The sequence below is a fragment of the Monodon monoceros genome, unplaced genomic scaffold (assembly GCF_005190385.1).
Source record: "Monodon monoceros isolate NGI ecotype Baffin Bay Population unplaced genomic scaffold, NGI_Narwhal_1 Super_Scaffold_9, whole genome shotgun sequence".
Taxonomy (NCBI): domain Eukaryota; kingdom Metazoa; phylum Chordata; class Mammalia; order Artiodactyla; family Monodontidae; genus Monodon; species Monodon monoceros.
Window position 1 is genome coordinate 50,521,514 of NW_021703786.1, and position 20,372 is coordinate 50,541,885.

The 20,372-nt window shown below is 39.4% G+C and overlaps 1 protein-coding gene across 1 annotated transcript in view; it reads left to right on the top strand.

Annotated features, from left to right (window-relative positions):
• Positions 1-20,372, top strand: part of SMYD4 (SET and MYND domain containing 4) — a 42,905-nt gene that overhangs the window by 6,833 nt on the left and 15,700 nt on the right. The window contains exons 3-5 of the mRNA XM_029212329.1: positions 12,993-13,137; positions 16,877-16,966; positions 18,441-19,605. Coding sequence (XP_029068162.1) covers positions 12,993-13,137; positions 16,877-16,966; positions 18,441-19,605 — 1,400 coding nt within the window. The remainder of the gene's footprint in view (positions 1-12,992; positions 13,138-16,876; positions 16,967-18,440; positions 19,606-20,372) is intronic.

Sequence of the window (20,372 nt, forward strand, 5' to 3'; positions counted from 1 at the left end):
ATAATGAAGAGAAAAAATGAACTTTAGAAATAGATTGACTGATGTTTACATACAGGAGTTTGTAGACCAGGTGTTTTAAATAACTGTGATTAACATGTTGAAGAAACTAGAGGAAAAGGTGGACAAGGTGGATGAAAAGATAGATTCTAACAGAGAATTGGAATCTATAAAAAATAATAAATTTCAGTACCTAAAGTAGTCAAAAATCATAGACACAGAAAGTAAAATGGTGGTTGCCAGGGGCTGAGGGTCGGGGGGGAATGGAGGGTTATTGTTTAATGAGTATGGAGTTTCAGTTGTACAAGATGAAAAGAGTTAGGGAAATAGATGTTGATGATGGTTGTATAGCATTATGGATGTATATAATACCACTGAACTATATATTTTAAGATGGTTGAGATGGGGGCTTCCCTGGTGACACAGTGGTTGAGAGTCCACCTGCCGATGCAGGGGACACGGGTTCGTGCCCCGGTCGAGGAAGATCCCACATGCCGTGGAGCGGCTGGGCCTGTGAGCCATGGCCGCTGAGCCTGCGCGTCTGGAGCCTGTGCTCCGTAAAGGGAGAGGCCACAACAGTGAGAGGCCCACGTACAGCAAAAAAAAAAAAGGTTGAGATGGTAAATTTTATGTTATATGTATTTTACCTCAATAAAAACAGTTTTTTAATGCTAGAAGGCAAAAAAAAATTAAATGGACTTTCTGGAACTCAAACATACTGTAACTGAAACCAACTTAATTCTTAAGCTTGACAGAAAATTGGATGCAGTGGAACATTGGATTAGGAAGCTGGCTTACAGGTTAATGAAAAACAAAATGAAGCACAGGAAGAAAAGAAGAATGGAAAAAATGGCACAGCATATAAGAGATATGTAGGACACAATCAGATAGTCTAACATACTTGTAATTGAGGTCTCAGGAAAGAAGAGAGTCGTTCAGAAGCAATATTCCAAAAAGATGACTGCAGATTTTCTAAAACTGATAAAAGACATCAACCCACAGATTCCAGAAGCTCAGCAAATCCTAAACAGTGTAAACATAAATAAAAATCACACCTTGGGACATCAGACTCAAAACTGCTAAAACTAAAGATAAAAAAAGAATAAATCTGAAAAGTAACCAAAGAAAAATCATACATATACATATATTTATATATGTATAATCACATCAAGTTAGTCTTCCCCATTTCCCCATGTGGCAGGCAGAAAAATATACCCCAAAGATGTCCATGTCATAATCCCCAGATTTGTGAATATGTTAGGTAACATGATAAAGGGAAGTTAAGGTTGCAGATGGAATTAAGGTTGCTAAAAATCCAATTTAAAGGGCTTCTCTGATGGTGCAGTGGTTAAAAATCCGCCTGCCAATGCAGGAGACATGGGTTCGATCCCTAGTCCGGGAAGATCCCACATGCCACGGAGCAACTAAGCCTGTGTGCCACAACTACTGAGCCTGTGCTCTGGAGCCCGTGAGCCACAACTACTGAGCCCACGTGCTGCAACTACTGAAGCCCACGTGCCTAGAGCCTGTGCTCTGCAGCCAGAGAAACCACCGCAATGAGAAGACTGCACACTGCAACAAAGAGTAGCCCCCACTTGCCACAACTAGAGAAAGCCTGCACACAGCAATGAAGACCCAACTCAGCCAAAATAAACAAATTAATTTTTTTTTCCCGCAAGAGGGAAGAGATATGGGAACATATGTATATGTATAACTGATTCACTTCGTTATAAAGCAGAAACTAACACACCATTGTAAAGCAATTATACTCCAATAAAGATGTAAAAAAAAAAAGTAGAAAAAAGGAAGCAGAAAAGAAGAGTCAGAGGGAGATGTGACTGTGGAAGAATGGTCAGAGATGCACCATTGCTGGCTTTGAAGACAGAGAAAGGGAGCCACAAGCCAAGGAATGTAGGCAGCCTCTAGAAACTGGAAAAGGCAAGGAAACATATTCTCCCCAAGAGCTCCAGAAAACAATTCATCCCTACCAACACCTTGATTTTAGCCCGTTGAAACCTGTGCCAGACTTCTGCCCTTCAGAAGTGTAAGATAATAAATTTTTGTTTCTTTTAAGCCACTAAATTTTATTTTATTTTTTTGGCCGTGCCGCATGGCCTGTGGGATCTTAGTTCCCAACCAGGGATCGAACCCAGGCCTTTAAGCCACTAATTTTGTAGAAATTCGTTACAGCAGCAAAAAAATTAATATACTGCCTTTACTTCCCTAACCCAAATTACTATCGGTAGCCAGACCATTACAATTGCTTCTTGACTGGTTTCCTATATTCATCCTTGCCTCCCTCCAGACTGTTTCCTACATCACAGCATGAATCATTTTTCAAAACACAAATCAGATTATATTGCTCTCACTTAAAACCAGTTTCTTTTGCTCTTGCAGTAAAGACAAAAATTCTCAACGCAGCCAGTAAGACATTGCAGTCTGGGCTTCCCTGGTGGCGCAGTGGTTGAGAGTCCGCCTGCCGATGCAGGGGACACAGGTTCGTGCCCCGGTCCGGAAAGATCCCACCTGCCGCGGAGCGGCTGGCCCCGTGAGCCATGGCCGCTGAGCCTGCGCGTCTGGAGCCTGTGCTCCGCAACGGGAGAGGCCACAGCAGTGAGAGGCCCGCGTACTGCAAAAAAAAAAAAAAAAAAAGCCATTGCAGTCTGACCACTGCCTATCTCTCTGGCTTCCTCTCTCACCACACTCTCCTTTCAGACATATGGGCCTTCTTTTAGTTCTTGATGTGCACTATGCTGCTTCTTGTCACATGGTCTTTTCTTAGGGTATTTCTTTTGCCTGAAATGCTTTTCCTATGCACTCCACCATGCCCTTACTAATTTCTCATCCTTCAGGATCAGCCACATCTTCCTTAGGAAAGCCTTCCCTGAGTCCCTGCCGGGTCATCCTCATTTTTTATGCATTTACAACACTGCATACCTTTCCTTTTTATATTTGTGTAATCATTTGATTAATGTCTATCTTTACTACTAGACTATAAACTCCATGAAGGCAAGAACCATGTCTGTGTTTGTCTTTCTGCAGACAGGAGTAGCGTAGTGTCAAAAAAACAGGTCCTCAATAAATATTGATTGAGTGATAGTTTGGTAAAGCTTTTAGTTCAGTGGCTGGCACATACTAATACTCAGCATGACACGTGAATGAGAGCCTTACATATACATATAAATACATAACCTTTCAAGTTCAAGGTTTTCATATTTATCTTTGTGCCGGCAGCTATTACCGTGTCTGGCACGTAGAGGCACTCCGATTTTGGTTGAATGAAATAATTCAACCTTGAGCCTTGCCAGTTCAGGTACTAGGTACAATTAGGGTTATACTTTTTTTTTCTTTGGCTTGTTGTTTTTCTTTTTTATTAATGTTAGTAAGATACAAGTACATTCTCATCGCAAAAGATTGATACAATGTTTAATAAAGTAAAACATGAAATTTCCCCCTTAGCCTTCTCATTCTCTTTCAGAGATTACCACAAGCTATTAGAACTTTCTATTTCTTTTTTATGTATTCTCGTACATTTGTACATAAATGTGCGTGTATCTTTTTCTCCTCTGTTAGATTATATTATGTGCTTTGTTCTTTGAGGGTTTTTGCAACATCACACCTTAATCTTTTTAGCAACCAAATGAGATTGCTAGTATATTATTGCCACAACTTACTTATTTGTTTCCCTGTTGATGGGCAGTTATGTTCTTTCCAGGTGGTGGTTTTTGTTTTTTTACTGTTACAAACAATGCTGCAATGAACAACTTTTATATATGTTGTACATATGTTTAGAATTTAAGATAGATTCTTAGAAGATTTGTTGCATCAGTGGTTATGAGCAATTTAAATTTAATAAATACTTCCAAATTGCCTTCCAAGAAGGCTTTACCCACTTACCATGAACATATCCTCACCAACATTAGAAAACAACAGTCTTTTTTTTTTTTTTCGCCGCACCGCACCACATGAGGGATCTTAGTTCCCCCACCAGGGGTCGAACCTGTGCCCCCTACGGTAGAAGCACGGAGTCTTTTTTTAAATAAATTTATATATATATTTATTTATTTTTGGCTGCACTGGGTCTTCATTGCTGCGCACGGGCTTCCTCTAGTTGCAGCGAGCGGGGTATACTCTTCGTTGTGGTGCGCGGGCTTCTAATTGCGGTGGCTTCTCTTGTTGTGGAGCACGGGCTCTAGGCGTGCAGGCTTCAGTAGTTGTGGCACACGAGCTCAGTAGTTGTGGCTCACGGGCTCTAGAGCACGGGCTCAGTAGTTGTGGCGCATGGGTTTAGTTGCTCCGTGGCATGCGAGATCTTCCCAGACCAGGGCTCGAACCCGTGTCTCCTGCATTGGCAGGCGGATTCTTAACCAGTGTGCCACCAGGGAAGTCCCATGAAGCACGGCATCTTAGCCACTTGCCTGCCAGTGGGACAGGGAAGTCCCAGAAGGCAACAGTCTTTAATTTTGGCAACCTTAAGGACAAAATAATCTTGTTTTAATTTGCATTCTGATTACTAGTGAAGTAATGCACCATTTCTGATGTTACTCATTAATATTTGTTCTGTGAGTTTTTGTTTGTGTCCTTTGCCCATTTCTCTAGCAGGTTGTCTATCTTTCTCTTAATAATTTTTAAGGGGTCTTCATGAATCTGACTATATATTTATTTGCTATTATATATGCTACTAATTTTTCTCCTAGTCTATTATTTATCTATTTTTATTTTACTTATTGTGTCTCATTATATATAAATTGCATGCATGTATTTTAACTTTTTTACAGCCGTTTCTGTCTTTTTCTTTTATGGTTTCTGGGTTATGTGTCTTAGGATAGTCTACTCTTCCCCAAGATTATAAAAATATTCTTTATTTTCTTCTAACTTTTTTGGTAGTTTTGTCTTTTAGCTCTCTAATCCATCTGGAATTTATTTTTGTGTGTGATGTGAGGGAATATTCTAAGTTTTATTCCAGATAGTTTTCCCACGTCATTTATTGAATAGTCCATCCTTTCCTCAGTGCTTCAAAATGCCACATTTATTAAATTCCCACTTATCTATAAATGAGTTTCTAGACTCTACGTCTGTGCCAAAACCAAAGAGTTTTAATTACTGTGACTTTATAGTATCATACGAGAATTTTTTCAGTTTCAAGTGACAGAAACCCAGCTCAAATTAGGAAATCTATAGGCTATGGAAACTAGGATGTGCAAAGGCAGATCTATTTTTAAGCTGAGTTGTATCCAGGAGCTCAGAAGATGTCATCAGACTCTATCTCTTCATCTGTCAGACAGACTCTCTCCACCTGGTGGGCAGTATAACCTTGGTAACCTTGAGCACATGCTGATAATAGCTTAATAACCACAAGAAAAGAGGTCATCTTTCCTAAGAGTTTTGGCAAAAAAGGTCTGGGTTGGACTCTGACCAACCTAACTTTGATGGCATGCACACCCCTTCAACCAAAGATGTAGGCTCCTCTGATTGGCCAGGCCTGTAACACATGCCCAACGGTCTTGCAAAATTGGGGTCAATCCTACTTCAACCACAAGGAATGGTTTCCCCCCTAAGATTTTGTTACCAGACGTGGTGAGAAGGAGCAGTTGAAAGCAGGGAAGTCTGGTACAAATGTGGCTTTGCTATCTGTTAAGCCAAGTTCCCACACACATATACACAGTCATTATTCTTTTTCAAGAATATCTTGGCTGTTTTGTGTACATTTCCTCCATGTGAACTTCGGAATTGACTGTCAAGTTCAATAAAAAGTGTTGTTGGGTTTTTGATTGGGAATTTATAGATTCATTTAGGGAGACTTGACACCTTTACAATATTAAATTTCCTCATTCACGTAAAGGGTATGTCTTGCCACTTGTTTAGGGCTTCTTTTATGTCCTTAAATAAAGTTTTATCATTTTCTTTATATAGGTCTTGCACATTTCCTCTTAGATTTATTCTCCTTCTTACAAGGTTTTTGTTGTTCTTGTGAATAAGACTTCTTCCCCCAATTACATTCTCTGACTGATGCTTGGTGGTATAAATATAAGCTAGGAATCACCTTATAATAGGCCACCTCACTGTACTTTCACATTATTTCATCATTTTTTATGCCAATCCACTTAGAATTTTTAGTAAGTATATCTGCAAACAGCAATTCTCCTTTCAAATATTTGTACCTCTTCTTTTACTTTTTAATTATAGCATTAGTTAGACCTCTGGTGCAATGTTGAATAGTAGCAGGCATTTAGGACATTGCTACAGGTTTATAGTATATACCCTTTATCAGTTTAAGGAAGTTGCGCTATATTGTATCATAAATAAGTGTTGAATTTTATCAGTCCTTTTTTTGATATATTTTGGGAGGAATGATCATTTTCTTACTCCATTTTAATCTGTTAAGGCAAAATTGACATCAGTAGATTTACTGAAGTTGAACTGTTTTGGAGAATAACTCTGGTTATCATCTAACATTTTTTTTAACACAGGGGTAGATTCAATTTGCTGAGGTTATTTTTAGGATTTTTATATCTATGTTCTTAAATGGTATTAGACTATATATTTTTTTGTGTGTGTGCTCTATTCATCAACTCTTGGTATCAGGGTTATGATAGCCTCATAGTATGAATTGGAGAGCTTCCCATATTTCTCTATGCTCTGAAATAATTTATATAATGTAGGGATTATTTGATTCTTTAAAGCTGGTAGAAAAATCCTGTAAAACTATGTAGACCTGGTACCTTATTTATTTATTTATTTTTGTGGTACGCGGGCCTCTCACTGCTGTGGCCTCTCCCGTTGCGGAGCACAGGCTCTGGACGCGCAGGCTCAGCGGCCATGGCTCACGGGCCCAGCCACTCCGCAGCACATGGGATCCTCCCGGACCGGGGCACGAACCCGTGTCCCCTGAATCGGCAGGCGGACTCTCAACCACTGCGCCACCAGGGAAGCCCCCCTTATTTTTTAAAATATTTATTTATATATTATTTATTTATTTATTTTGGCTGCACCAGGTCTTAGTTGTGGCATGCGGACTCTTAGTTCCATCATGCATGTGGGATCTAGTTCCCTGACCAGGGATCGAACCCGGGCCCCCCTGCATTGGGGGCACAGAGTCTTACCCACTGGACCACCAGGGAAGTCCCTAGACCTGGTACCTTATTACATGGAAATATTTTCCTTTTTTAGTTTATTTTTTATCAGAATAATATGCATATAGTATAAGAAGTCAAATAGTACTTCAAAACTTATAAAGAAAAACAGCAACTCTCGCTTACTCTTCCCCATTTCTATTCTGCAAAGACTGTATTTAAAATCATTCTGTTTCTTCCAGCATTTAATTTCGTATTACTGAACAGTATGCTAATATTGCTATTTTTGAATTTTTAGTTTTAGATGCCAAATCTAGCTCTCTTACCCCCAACTCACATGTATATACTTTGTTTTTCCCTCATTGTATCATCATAACTATATTATAATTTATAATATATAACCAGTGGAATATGATACTGGTTAAACAAGTTTTCAACGTGTATATCATTATGTCTATGTAAATATCATATGAACCACAAAGTATACTTTGAATTACATTTCCTTTCTTGTACAACTCTTATTTTCCCTGAAGTTAATAATTGCCTCTATTTTTATTTGTTCTGTGTATCTCTCACTACTTCATCCCCAAACTTCTCTACTTAACAAGTTAGTTCCAAAGAGCTGTTTGTAAAACTATTCAATCATAATCTAAAATGACCAAAAAAGATTTAAATTTCTAATCTCCATATGTTTGCCCAGTAAATGAAAGTATGAATTGGGCCTTTAAAGCTTAAAGCCAGGCATACACTCTTCTTTCTTGCCATTTACAGTCTTTGAGAAATGTTTTCCCAAATTAGATGCGTTTTGTCAATATCAAAGACCTTTTGAGACACGTGGACCTCTCCCATTGATAATCTACAGTGTCCTAGGGAATCCTTAACAGACTCACTATGGGCACTCACTGCCTTCCTATTTGTTTTGATTTTACACTGATTCAAATGGAATACTTTGTTTTGCCAGAAATCAAGGAAATGCTCAAAGACTAACGGATTTAAGTAAAAAGAGAACATAGGAGCCAGTCTGAAGAGGTTTCCATTGGCCAAATTTAGGACAATCTGAGCATCAAAAAGTATAATGATGATAATGGTTTATAAGAATGAATTTTTTTAAGTCCATGGTGATACTCAAAAAATACATAAATAAGTAAAAGAAGAAAAGGGGGAAACATTTGTCTTTACAGAAGAATGCTAATTAATAAGTTTAGAAATAATGATAGAATTAGAAAATCACCATTTTGTAACTCCCAGTGTAATAAGGGATTCTGGCAATAATCGTCAATGGATGCTCAAAACATTAGAAGAAAGATCACTGGGAAACAGGTTATTCACATGGTCTCAAAGTATGGCCCCATAGATTACTTATTAATGTTACTTATTACAAGGGGGAAGTTATCTTTATATTAGAGAAATCCAGCAGTCACCACTTTAACCAAGTGACCAACCAACATCACCAGTAGTGATGGGACTGCCTGACATGTGTCTCCTGGTTTGAAACAAGAAGTATACAGATTTAACAATGGACTAATATTCTTGACAAAAATTGTTCGACCTGAATCTAATCATGAGGAAACAATGAGACAAAACCAGAATGTGTAACGTTTTCCTGGACTTGAGTCTTCAAAAAAACTTAATCATGAAAAACAAAAAAAAATTATGGGACTGTCTCAAAAGAAACTAATGAGAAATAACTAAATGCAGTACGTTAGAACCTTGATCCGACATCAGGTTGGGGTAAGAAAAAGAAAGAAAAGACATTTTAGAAATAATGGAGAAATTTTAAATGATATTTGAATTAGTGTTTTTTTTTTTAATTTAATTTATTTATTTGGTTGCATCGGGTCTTCGTTGCTGCACGTGGGCTTTCTCCAGTTGCATCAAGCAGGGGCTACTCTTTGTTGCAGTGCTCGGGCTTCTCACTGCATTGGTTTCTCTTGTTACGGAGCTCGGGCTTCAGGCGCGTGGGCTCCAGTAGTTTTGGCACGTGGGCTCAGTAGTTGTGGCTCGCAGGCTCTAGAGCTCAGGCTCAGTGGTTGTGGTGCACAGGATTAGGTGCTCCGCCGCATGTGGGATCTTCCTGGACCAGGGATCGAACCTGTGTCCCCTGCCTTGGCAGATGGATTCTCAACTACTGTGCCACCAGGGAAGTCCCTAGTGTTAATGTTTTAGGCATGATAATGATATTGTGATATCAAGATACAGGAGGATGTCCTTATTCTTAGCAGAGGCATGCTAAAATACTTAGAGGTGAACTTCCATGATGAGTACACTTACTTTCAGGAAAAAAAATGTGTATGTGTGAATGTGTGCGAGTTATTAAGCTACAGTTTCTCAGCTCTGATCTTTTGTACTCTCTGCTGGGGCTGGGACTTTCTGCTTTGCCAATTGACCTTATAAGAGGCTTTACCTCTCTAGGGCTCTAGAAAGAGAAGGCATGGCTAGAAGAAGGAACTTGGTTCTTTCTATCTGCTTCCTAGTTAGACTCTACATGCCAAAGAATGAAGTTGGACCTTTACCTTACACCATATGCAAAAGCTAACTCAAAATAACTCAAAGACCTAAACTTAAGAGCTAAAACCATAAAACTCTTAGAAGAAAACATAAGCCAAAGGCTTATGACACTGGATTTGGCATCTTTTTCTTGGCTATGACACCAAAGGCACAGGCAACAAAAGAAAAGAATAGACAAATCAGACTTCATGAGAAGTAAAATATTTAGTGCATCAAGTGACAATATCAACAGAGTTAAATAGGCAACCCACAGAATGGGAGAAAATATTGCAAATCATACATCTGCTAAGGGATTAATATCCAGACCATATAAAGAACTCCTAAGATTCAACAACAACAACAACAAAAAACCCAGTTTAAAAATGGACAAAGAGCCCCCACTCACCGCAACTAGAGAAAGCCCGTGGGCAGCAACAAAGACCCAACACAGCCCAAAATAAATAAGTAAATTTTTTTAAAAATGGGCAAAGGACTTGCATAGATATTTCTTCGAAGAAGATAAGCACGTGAAATAAGCATATGAAAAGATGCTCTTAACATCACTAATCATTAGGGAGATGCAAATCAAACTACAATGAGATACCTTATTATCCTCATACTCATTAGATGGCTACTATCCAAAACAATAAAACAGAAAATAACAAAGTGTTGGTGAGGATGTGGAGAAATTGGAGCCCTTGTGCATTGTTGGTGGGAATGTAAAATGGTACAGCCACTATGAAAAACAGTACGGCAATTCTTCAAATAATTAGAAATAGAATTACTGAGACTTCCCTGGTGGCGCAGTGGTTGAGAATCCATCTGTCAAGGCAGGGGACAGAGGTTCGAACCCTTGTCCAGGAAGATCCCACATGCCGCGGAGCAACTAAGCCTGTGTGCCACAACTACCGAGCCTGCGTGCAGCAACTACTGAAGCCTGCAAGCCTAAAGCCCACGCTCTGCAACAAGAGAAGCCACTGCAATGAGAAGCCCGCGCACCAGAATGAAGAGTAGCCCCTGCTCGCTGCAACCAGAGAAAGCCCGCATGCAGCAACGAAGACCCAATGCTGCCAAAAATTTAATTAATTAATTAATTATTTAAAAAGACAAGTAAGGCACCAACTTAGAAAAAAAAAAAGAATTACTGTATAATCCAGCAATCCTACTTCTGTTATACCCAAAAGAATTGAAAACGGGACTTGAACAGATTTATTTGCACACCAATGTTCAGGCAGTATTCATAATAGCCAAGAGTGAAAATAGCCCAAATGTCCATTAACAGATGAATGGATAAACTGTGATATATACATATAATGGAATATTACTCAGCTATAAAAAGGAGTGAACCTAGGAAACATTATGTTAAGTGAAACAAGCCAGACGTAAAAGGATGAATACTTTACCATTCCACTTACATGAAGTACCTAGAGTAGACAAATTCATAGAAACAGAAAGTGAAATAGAGGTTATCAGGGGCTGGGGAGAGGTAGGAATAGAGAGTTATCATTTAATGAGTGCAGAGTTCTAGTTTGGGCTGGTGAAAAAGTTCTGGAAATGGATAGCGGTGACAATCGTACAATATTGTGAATGTACTTAATGCCACTGAACTATATACTTTAGTTAAAATGACAAGTTTTAAAATATTTTAGCACAATAAAAAAATTAGAAAATTGTTCCATCTCACTTCCACAAATTTTTTATCATAACATTCCAGAAGAAAATTTGAAATACTAAAAAAAGAAAGCTTTTCAAAACTTTAATTACTGAGTTAAACCTGGTACTAGAAGAATGAATTATTGCAGCTTAGTTCTTAATTACACTGAAGAGCAATTACAAACACATTGAGTTTGTCATCATTTTGGATTAAGATTAAAGAATATCCATTGTTAGGCAAGAAGAATTTTGCTGTTATTACTGTTCACCACAACTTCTTTGTTTGAATAGGGTTTTCAGGTTTAACCTAATTTAAAACAACATAAAAACAAACAGAACAAAGAATAGGATCTGTGGTGTACCAGATATTCGTGGGGTATTGTCCTCATATTTTCTGACTGGAATAAATTTTGAACAGGCAAGCACACCTTCTGAATTAAATAAAATCTTTCCTTATTTTTCTTTTTGTGTTATTTATTTTGAGATTTTTTTCTGTATTGTGTTTAAATATTAATAAAATATTTGATATTTAACTTAAGAATCAATAGTGTTTTGTGAAATTTCCATATATACATACACAGATGCAGCTTACTGAATCACAATGTGAAAGGTATTTCTTTTTTGTTGTCGTTCCATTACTGCCTTTTTGGGTTTTTTGTTTTTAATTTTGGCTGCGTTGGATCTTTGTTGCTGTGCGCGGGCTTTCTCTGTTTGCTGCGAGCCGGGGTTACTCTTCGTTGTGGTGCGCTGGTTTCTCATCGCGGTGGCTTCTCTTGTTGCCGGGCACGGGCTCTAGGTGCGTGGGCTTCAGTAGTTGTGGTGCACAGGCTTAGTTGCTCTGCGGCCTGTGGGATCTTCCCAGACCAGGGCTCGAACCCGTGTTCCCTGCATTGGCAGGCGGATTCTTAACCACTGCGCCACCAGGGAAGCCCATGAAAGGTATTTCTTCTTGTGGGTCTTTGTAAACAAAAATTTGAAAAACACTTTTCTAAGCATTCTGCAGTTTTGTCTTTGATTTCCCCTTTGACCCAGCAGTTGCTTAAGAGAATTTTTAGTTCCCATGTTATTCATATTTTGCTTCATTGCATTGTATAGTCAAAGAGTATAGTCTAGGTTATTCTATACCATTTCTTTTTATTGGAAAAAAGGTGTATGTTTGTGTATTTATACATTAGAGAATTCATATACTTGTTTTTAAAAACTTTGCAGGTTGAAATAACTTCAGATTTACTTGCAAAAATAGGATAAAGAATTGTTGTGCAATGCCCTTTCAGATTCCCCAAATGTTAACATTTCACTACATTTACTTTATGATTCATCCTGTCTCTTCCTCCTCTTCCTTCCCTCCCCCTCCTCCTTACCTCTGCCTTCCCTCCCCCCCCATTGTCTCTCCCTCCCCCTTCTCTCCCTCCCTCCCCTCTGTCATCCATTCACTCAGGTATTTTCAACAAAGTTTAGGTGGCAGTATACCTTGGTGCAAAGACTTGTGTATTATGTCTTTCTCCACACCCAAGCTTCTATATAATGCATTAACCAAGGAATGGTTTATTGGCCAGTAACTGAATAAAAAACTTATATTCTGTCCTAATAGAAATTCCAGTCCCTATGTCTCTATGAGACCAAAGATTTTTCCCCCCAGTCACATTACATAACACATCCAACCTCTTTTGTCCCAGTATTTTGTAGGCAGTCACTCCTGTTTCAAGTGCAGTGGTTAGGAGTTTTCCTAGAAATAACAAATTTGTGCTTTTTTGTTGTTGTGGTTGTTCTTTCTTCATGAAGACCAGAGGATGAGATGTTTTTAAAAAGGCTTTCTAGAGGTTACCTTGTTGGAAAGGACCCCAACGCTCCCCTTTTCTACAGAGAAGAAGGAAACAAAAAATTTCAGAAGAAGGATTATATGGGAGCCACAGTGCTGTACTCTAAGGTAAGATGACCCGGCCACCCCCCACCCCCGGCACAGCTCAGCAGGAGGGGCTGTCTCAGCAATTTACCAATGCATATTTCTTCAAAAGATAGAACCGTTACTGCTGAATTGTGAATTGTGTAGCCACTAGTAGCTTTGCCTATTAATTTTGGATTGGATCTGAAAAAGAAAACTGGCACAACTCAGCTTTTGGTCATATTCTGAAACAAAGGATAGTTTGTATTATACGTCCTGAATTCCATCAAGAAACTTCGATTCTCATATTCCTTCAGACACAGTGTAGCAAGTCTTGTTGGTTGCCTTGGCCTCCCTCCTCCATGTCTGAATTGTGTGCCTTTTTTGTCTGAATAACCAATGAGGCTGTTGGTGTGATAGTCCCAGTTTAGAGAACAGCTGGATTTCTGGTTGGCCACCATGTTAGCTTATAGCCAGTATGACTTAGGTAAAGTTAGGAAGGAAAATAAGCTCAATTGCCACAGCCCGGTTGAACTGCATTTTGAAGGCTGTCAACAAATATTTAAAATTACTACACTTACCATCAGTGAACTAGGTTTCAAGGAGGAATAGTGGCTTTTAACAATCTGTTGCTCTTGTCCTGCTTCCAGAGTAGAAACTGGAATAAGATCCCTGAGAGATTTCCTTCCATAATTTTTTAGAGATAAATATGGGTTTAAAGCAAGAATATATCAACCTCTTAAACCAGGTCTGTGAACCCTGTATCTTGAAAGAATGAGTGTGAATTTGAAGAGTGTACCTCCTGCTCTGCATCTGTAACAGGCCTGTGCTTAAAGTTTGGAATTAGTTTTCCGAAAACCATCAGACCTACAGCAGCATCTTCTAAAATTGATAAAAGCCCTGCTTTGTAATGCCGCATAACGTAAGCATTAGTGATTGCTGAAGAACTAAAATCCATTAGATGTAATGATCACTGATAAATGGCTTAATAGTAGTTCTTTTTCAGAGCTAATCTTTCTTCAGCTGTATGCATGTGTGTCAGAAATGTGAGCACAGGGGAAGCTGTTCAAGGAAAATAAACTAAAAAGTGAAATCAGACAAAAAAATTGAACCTTCCTATTTCATGAAACTAGTATTTTGTTGATTGTGGTACTTTGCAGTTTTCCATAGAGCTGCTATTTTCTTTCTTTTTTTAAAATAATATTTGTTGTTTTTGTCTGATTGTAAATGTAATATATGCTTACTTGGAAAATACAGAGAAGCATAAAAAGTAAGAAAAAATCCCATAACCAGTGATAAGCACTGTTAACATTTTTGCTTATATCCAGCCAGCCACTTTTTCCTCTGAAAATATGTTTTTCTTGTACAAAGTGGCGATAATACTGTACTTACTGTTTTGTAACCTGCTTTTTTTCCCCTCAACAATTTATTGTGACCGTTTTCTCATGTTATTAAATTTTCCACTAAAACATGATTTTTTACAGCTGGCTTAGTGTTCCATTACAGAGGACTATACTTGATTTAACACCTAGTGTTGGCAGAGTGTTTGGTATCATAAAGCTGCAAGGAGCATCTTTCTATGTAAATATTTGTACACACCTGACTATTTCCTAAGGATAAATTCCTAGAAGGGCAATTGCTTGGTCAACTGAATGTATTTTTTTTTTAAGGCCTTTGCCCCTTGTTGCTGAATCATTCTCCAGGAAAAAACTAGTTACATCCCTTCTAGCAGAGTATGGGAATGTTCATTTCTCTATATCCTAAGCAATATTGGTTATTTGGTATTATTAACATTATTTTATCTTTTTATTTTGGAATAGGAAATGTGCTTACATAGTTAGAATATTTAAGATGCAAGAGTATAGAGTGCAGTCTACTTCCTCTGTCCCCCAGCCACTCGTTTCCCGTCCCCAGAAGCTAGCACTGTTAAAGCTATCTTTCCAGAAGTACTCCAGCGTATATAAATAAGTACAAATAATCTCCCAGTCCTGCACACACATACTCTTTTTATATAAATAACATTCTATACACACAGTTCAGCACTGTGCTTTTTCCACTTATATTCTGTTATATGGATATAATAGTAATTTATTTAATTAGAGTCCTTTAGATCACTATTTACCTTTTTTCCTATCTTTTGTTACTTCAGACAATTCTGTGATGAGAAACTTTGCATGTATGTTATTTTGCACATATCTATAGGATAAAGGATTATATCTGTAGGATAAATCCCTAGAAGAGGAATTGCTGGGTCAATGGAGATATAGATATATGTATTAAGAGATATATATTGCTCAGTTGCCTCCGTAACTGTGAGACCAATTTACACTCCCACTAGCAATGTATGAGGATGACCATTATCCCACTCCTATGCCAACTCAGTGTGCTATCAGTTTTACTTCTTTGCGAATCTCATAAGTAAAAAATGGCCTCTCAGTAGAGTTTTAATTTGCATTTTGCTGATTATGAATGAGGTTGAGCATCTTTTCATTTGTTTAAGAGCCATTTATATTTCCCATTAGAATTGTTCATATCATTTGCTTATTTTCCTACTGAATTATTGGTTGCCATCGTATTGATCTGTAGGAACTGCTCATAAAGTAAAGAAATGAGCCCTTTGCCTGTAATAGGAGTTGCAAATATTTTTTCCAGTTCAGCGTTTGTCTTTTGATATTGCTTTTATTGGTTTTTTGCTACAAATAAATTTTTTATTTTTTTGTGGTCAAATTCATTAACCTATTATGACTTCTGGGTTTTGTGTCATAATTAGAAAGGTATTTCTGACTCCAACATCACTTTAGATTATATAGTTTCTTCTGGTGCTCTTATAGTTTCAATTTTTATATTAAGATTTTGATCCATTTGTTATTTATCCTAATGAAAGTTTTATTATCATATATCGAGACCCAACTTTATTTTTGCTCAGTGGCTACTTGTCCCAATACTTTTATTGAATAATCCCTATCTTTTCTCCAGTGATTGGAGATGCCACCTTTATTTTTACTTTTTAAAATTCTTTTTGGCTGTGTTTGGGTCTTCGTTGCTACACCCGGGCTTTCTCTAGCTGCAGCAAGCGGGGGCTGCTGTTCTGTGGGTGCACAGGCTTCTCATTGCGGTGGCTTCTCTTGTTCCAGAGCACGTGCTCTAGGCACGCGGGCTTCAGTAGTTGTGGCTCGTGGGCTCTAGAGCGCAGGCTCAGTAGTTGTGGCGCACGGGCTTAGTTACTCCGCAGCATGTGGGATCTTCCCGGACCAGGGCTCGAACCCGTGTCGCCTGCATTGGCACGCGGATTCTTAACCACTGCGCCACCAGGGAAGTCCCACCTTTATGATTATTATTAATCCTTGCCAATTTGGTGGTAGAAAAAAGTAGCCCTTTTCTGCTTTCATTTTCATGTATTTGACTATCTGTATATGAATTGTTTCCCATGTGTCATTCGTGTTTCTTCATTTGTGAATTTCTGTTTGTTCCACTCACTCTTCGTTATGTGCCAGATTATTATGCTCCTCAGTTTTCAGTTACCTTTAGTACTGTTTGTGGCTGAAGCTGTGTCTGAAGCTGCTGTCTTCAAAGTGCTTTACCTATTTATTTCCTCACTTGATCTTCACACCTCTGCTCTAAGGTAGTTAAAAATGAAGCAGGTGAAGCACAAAGAGATCCAGTGACTTACCCAATTTCATACAGTCTTTAGTAGCAGAGCCCCTATTATCTGGAAAAAAAGAAAAAAAAAACTCTAAAGATGCTAGTTTCCATGTATACCTTTAACCGGTTCATTGTCCTGCAGGGAGTATCGCATTCAAGGCCCAACTCTGAGGACATTTCACTGTGTTACGCCAATCGCTCTGCAGCCCTCTTCCACCTGGGCCAGTATGAGGTGAGTATCAGGATGCCTGGTGTGATTGGAGAGGATCTGCAGGGGGCTTCCCTGGAGGACTAGACCTTCATCCCTGCTTGTACATTAGAAAGCTAAAATTGGAACTGGTTGAATTGGAAACAAATTGATACTTCCCGAACTTGTTCTTTCTCCGGATTCACTTCACCTGTCTCAGGTGATTACATGGGGTAGTGTGGGTTGGTAGAAAAGAGACATGCACATTTCCCAGGGCCGTGGACTCTATCCAGTGGGTCAGCAATGCTCAGTGTCAAGATCAGCTGTGAGATACGTCGCTAATAATACTTCAGGTTCCAAGTGTTCGCAAACTATTTACTTGTTCAGGGTGTTTTTTTTAATAAGTAGATGAGCATGTTCAAGAATATCCCTGCAATAATAAGTCTCACCCTCAATATAAATTTTGAGTGGGAAAGTAAAAGTTGCACTGAAATGCCTGTTGAGTGGGGGGACTTCAGATGAGTGGCTTCTTCCTTATCCCCAAATTGAGGTCTAAGGACAAACTCTAAAATGCCACTTGGGCACATCCATTTTGGAATTCTACAAAAATTTAAAGTATACCCTAGAGTTAAGAACTATTTGAGTCACCGCAAGTTCACACTTAAGCCCTTTGGACTAAGAGAGAAGAGCAAGAATCTAAGTCCAGGCCCTAAGCAAGAAAGGCCTGGGCTACTATAGACAGCAGTGGGAAGGCCTTGTGAAACATTTAGCCCTTTATAACTTCCCTATAATTGTTACTTCTTACAATAATGATTCCCACGTATTGAGCACATACTGTGTTCCAGGCATCTTTTTAACACTTTAGATATATTACCTTATTTTCATTTTTATTTCTACCCTGTGAGGCATTATTATCCCTGTTTTTCAGATGAGAAAACTAAGACACTGAGAAATTCATTCATTTGCACAAGGTCATACAGCTAGCAAGAGGCAGAGTCCGCACTGGGACGCCCTCTTAATCATCTTCTATCTGTAAGACTCTTTCCTGAGAATCAGAAATCTTTAATGACAGTTAAACATAATATCTTCAGCATCTGTTTCTAATCATTCAATTAAAAGATCACAGTAGGGCTTCCCTGGTGGCGCAGTGGTTGAGAGTCCGCCTGCCGATGCAGGGGACCACGGGTTCATGCCCCGGTCCGGGAAGATCCCACGTGCCGCGGAGCGGCTGGGCCCGTGAGCCATGGCCGCTGAGCCTGCGCGTCTGGAGCCTGTGCTCCGCAACGGGAGAGGCCGCAACAGTGAGAGGCCCGCGTACCGCAAAAAAAAAAAAAAAAAAAAAAAAAGATCGCAGTAGAATATGATTTAAAGAAGTAAGTACATGATTGTAGTTGTTCCATTTTTAATAATCCTTAACTTGTAGATTTTTTTTTTTTTTGTAGATTTCTATTAAGACTTTCAAGCGGACATTTAAGAGTAGGGACCAAGGGTCATTTGGGGATTTTCTTTCTGTTTGCAGACATGCCTTAAAGACATCGTCAGAGCACAGATGCATGGATATCCGGAAAGACTGCAACCCAAGTTGCTGTTGCGTAAGGCGGAGTGTCTGGTGACCCTGGGGAGACCACACGAGGCAAGCCAGACCATCAGTGATCTTGAAAGTAACTTTGCTGCCAAACCAACCCTAGCAGCTTCCCAATTTCAGGTTCTGCAGAGAACCCTCTGTCGTCTGAAAGTAAAGGTACAGGAAAAGGAGAATCTCACAGAAACCTCCCCAGCAGCTCTAACCAAAGCCTTTGAGGATGTGGACCTAAGGGGAGAGAATGAACAGATTTCCAGCACATCATCGTCTGTCGGCTTATGTACAGACCCTTTAAAGGGCCGCTGTCTGGTTGCCACAGAAGATATTCTCCCAGGAGAGCTTCTGGTGAAAGAGGATGCTTTTGTGAGTGTACTTAACCCAGGAGAAGTGCCACCGTGGCATCGTGGCCTCGAGAGCAAGTGGGATACCAGAGCTACCAATGGGGACCTCTACTGTCACCGATGTTTGAAGCACACTTTGGCCCCAGTTCCCTGTGATGGATGCAGCTATGCCAAGTATTGCAGCCAAGAGTGTTTGCAGCAGGCCTGGGATCTCTACCATAGTATAGAGTGTTCTCTAGGGGGGCTGCTTCTCACACTGGGTGTTTTTTGCCACATTGCCCTGAGGTCGACTCTTTTAGCTAGATTTGAGGAAGCTGGCAAAGTCATAGATAAGCTTTGTGGTGAGATTACTAACAGGGGTACCTGTTTACCTGAAAGCAAGAATCTGGCGCAAATACTCAGCTATGACCTGGGAGGGGAGAGTAAAAACAAGGGCAAAACAGTTGAGACCCCGATTCCTGGGTGTGATATTAACGGGAAGTATGAAAATAATTATAATGCTGTCTTCAGCCTTTTACCCCATACCGGAAACCATAGCCCTGTACACAAATTCCTCTGTGCTCTGAGTGTTTCTGCACTGTGCAGGCAGCTCGAAGCAGCCAGTCTACAGGTCTTCACAACAGGTCTGAAATCGTCTAAGCTGAAAGCAGCGGCGGCTCCTGTGTTGTATCCAGAGTTGAATATTTGGGGAGTGGCCATGCTGAGACACATGTTACAGCTACAGTGTAATGCTCAGGCAATAACAACCATACAGCAAACAGGTAAGAGGGAAACTCTTTTTTCTGCCTTACAATATTCTTCTCGATGTAGCTAATGTTTGCGGAGAAAGGACTGTAAAGGAGAACAGTAGCATTCAAACAAATCAGTGGCCCAAGGGAGAAAACAACTGTCTTACGATTATGCCATTGCGTAGCTATGTGACCTCAAATTGTTTTGATCCTACTCTGCCTCAGCTTTCTCATCTGTAAAACGGGTAGTTTAATCGCACCGAACTTTACAGAGTTGTGAAGCTGATGTGTTTGTTTGTAAAAATACTTTAAAACCCTATTACCAAAAAAAAAAAAAAAAGTGGGGGTACTTCCCTGGCAGTCCAGCGGTTGAGACTTCGCCTTCCAGTGCAGGGGTTGCAAGTTCAATCCCTGGTCGGGGAGCTAAGACCCCACGGGCCTCATGACCAAGGAACCAAAACATAAAACAGAAGCAATATTGTAACAAATTCAATAAAGACTTAAAAAAAAAAAGGTCCACATCAAAAAAAAATCTTAAAAAAGAAAAACTACACTGTTTAAAAAAGAAGCCTAGTACACTATTAATTTCTGATTGTGGAGGAAAGCTGAAACAATGGATAAACAAGACTGCAGAAGGAGCAGGGTCTGTAGTTAAGGTATCAGAATCTTAACTCACTCCTTTGACTCAGCTACTCTCTTCTGTTTTCAATTGCCAGGTTTCCTCCCATTCTTCTGTTTCAGATTTCCAAGAGAGGAATCTGGCCCATCACAGCTTTTCATACAATGCTGCTGTAAGCTGT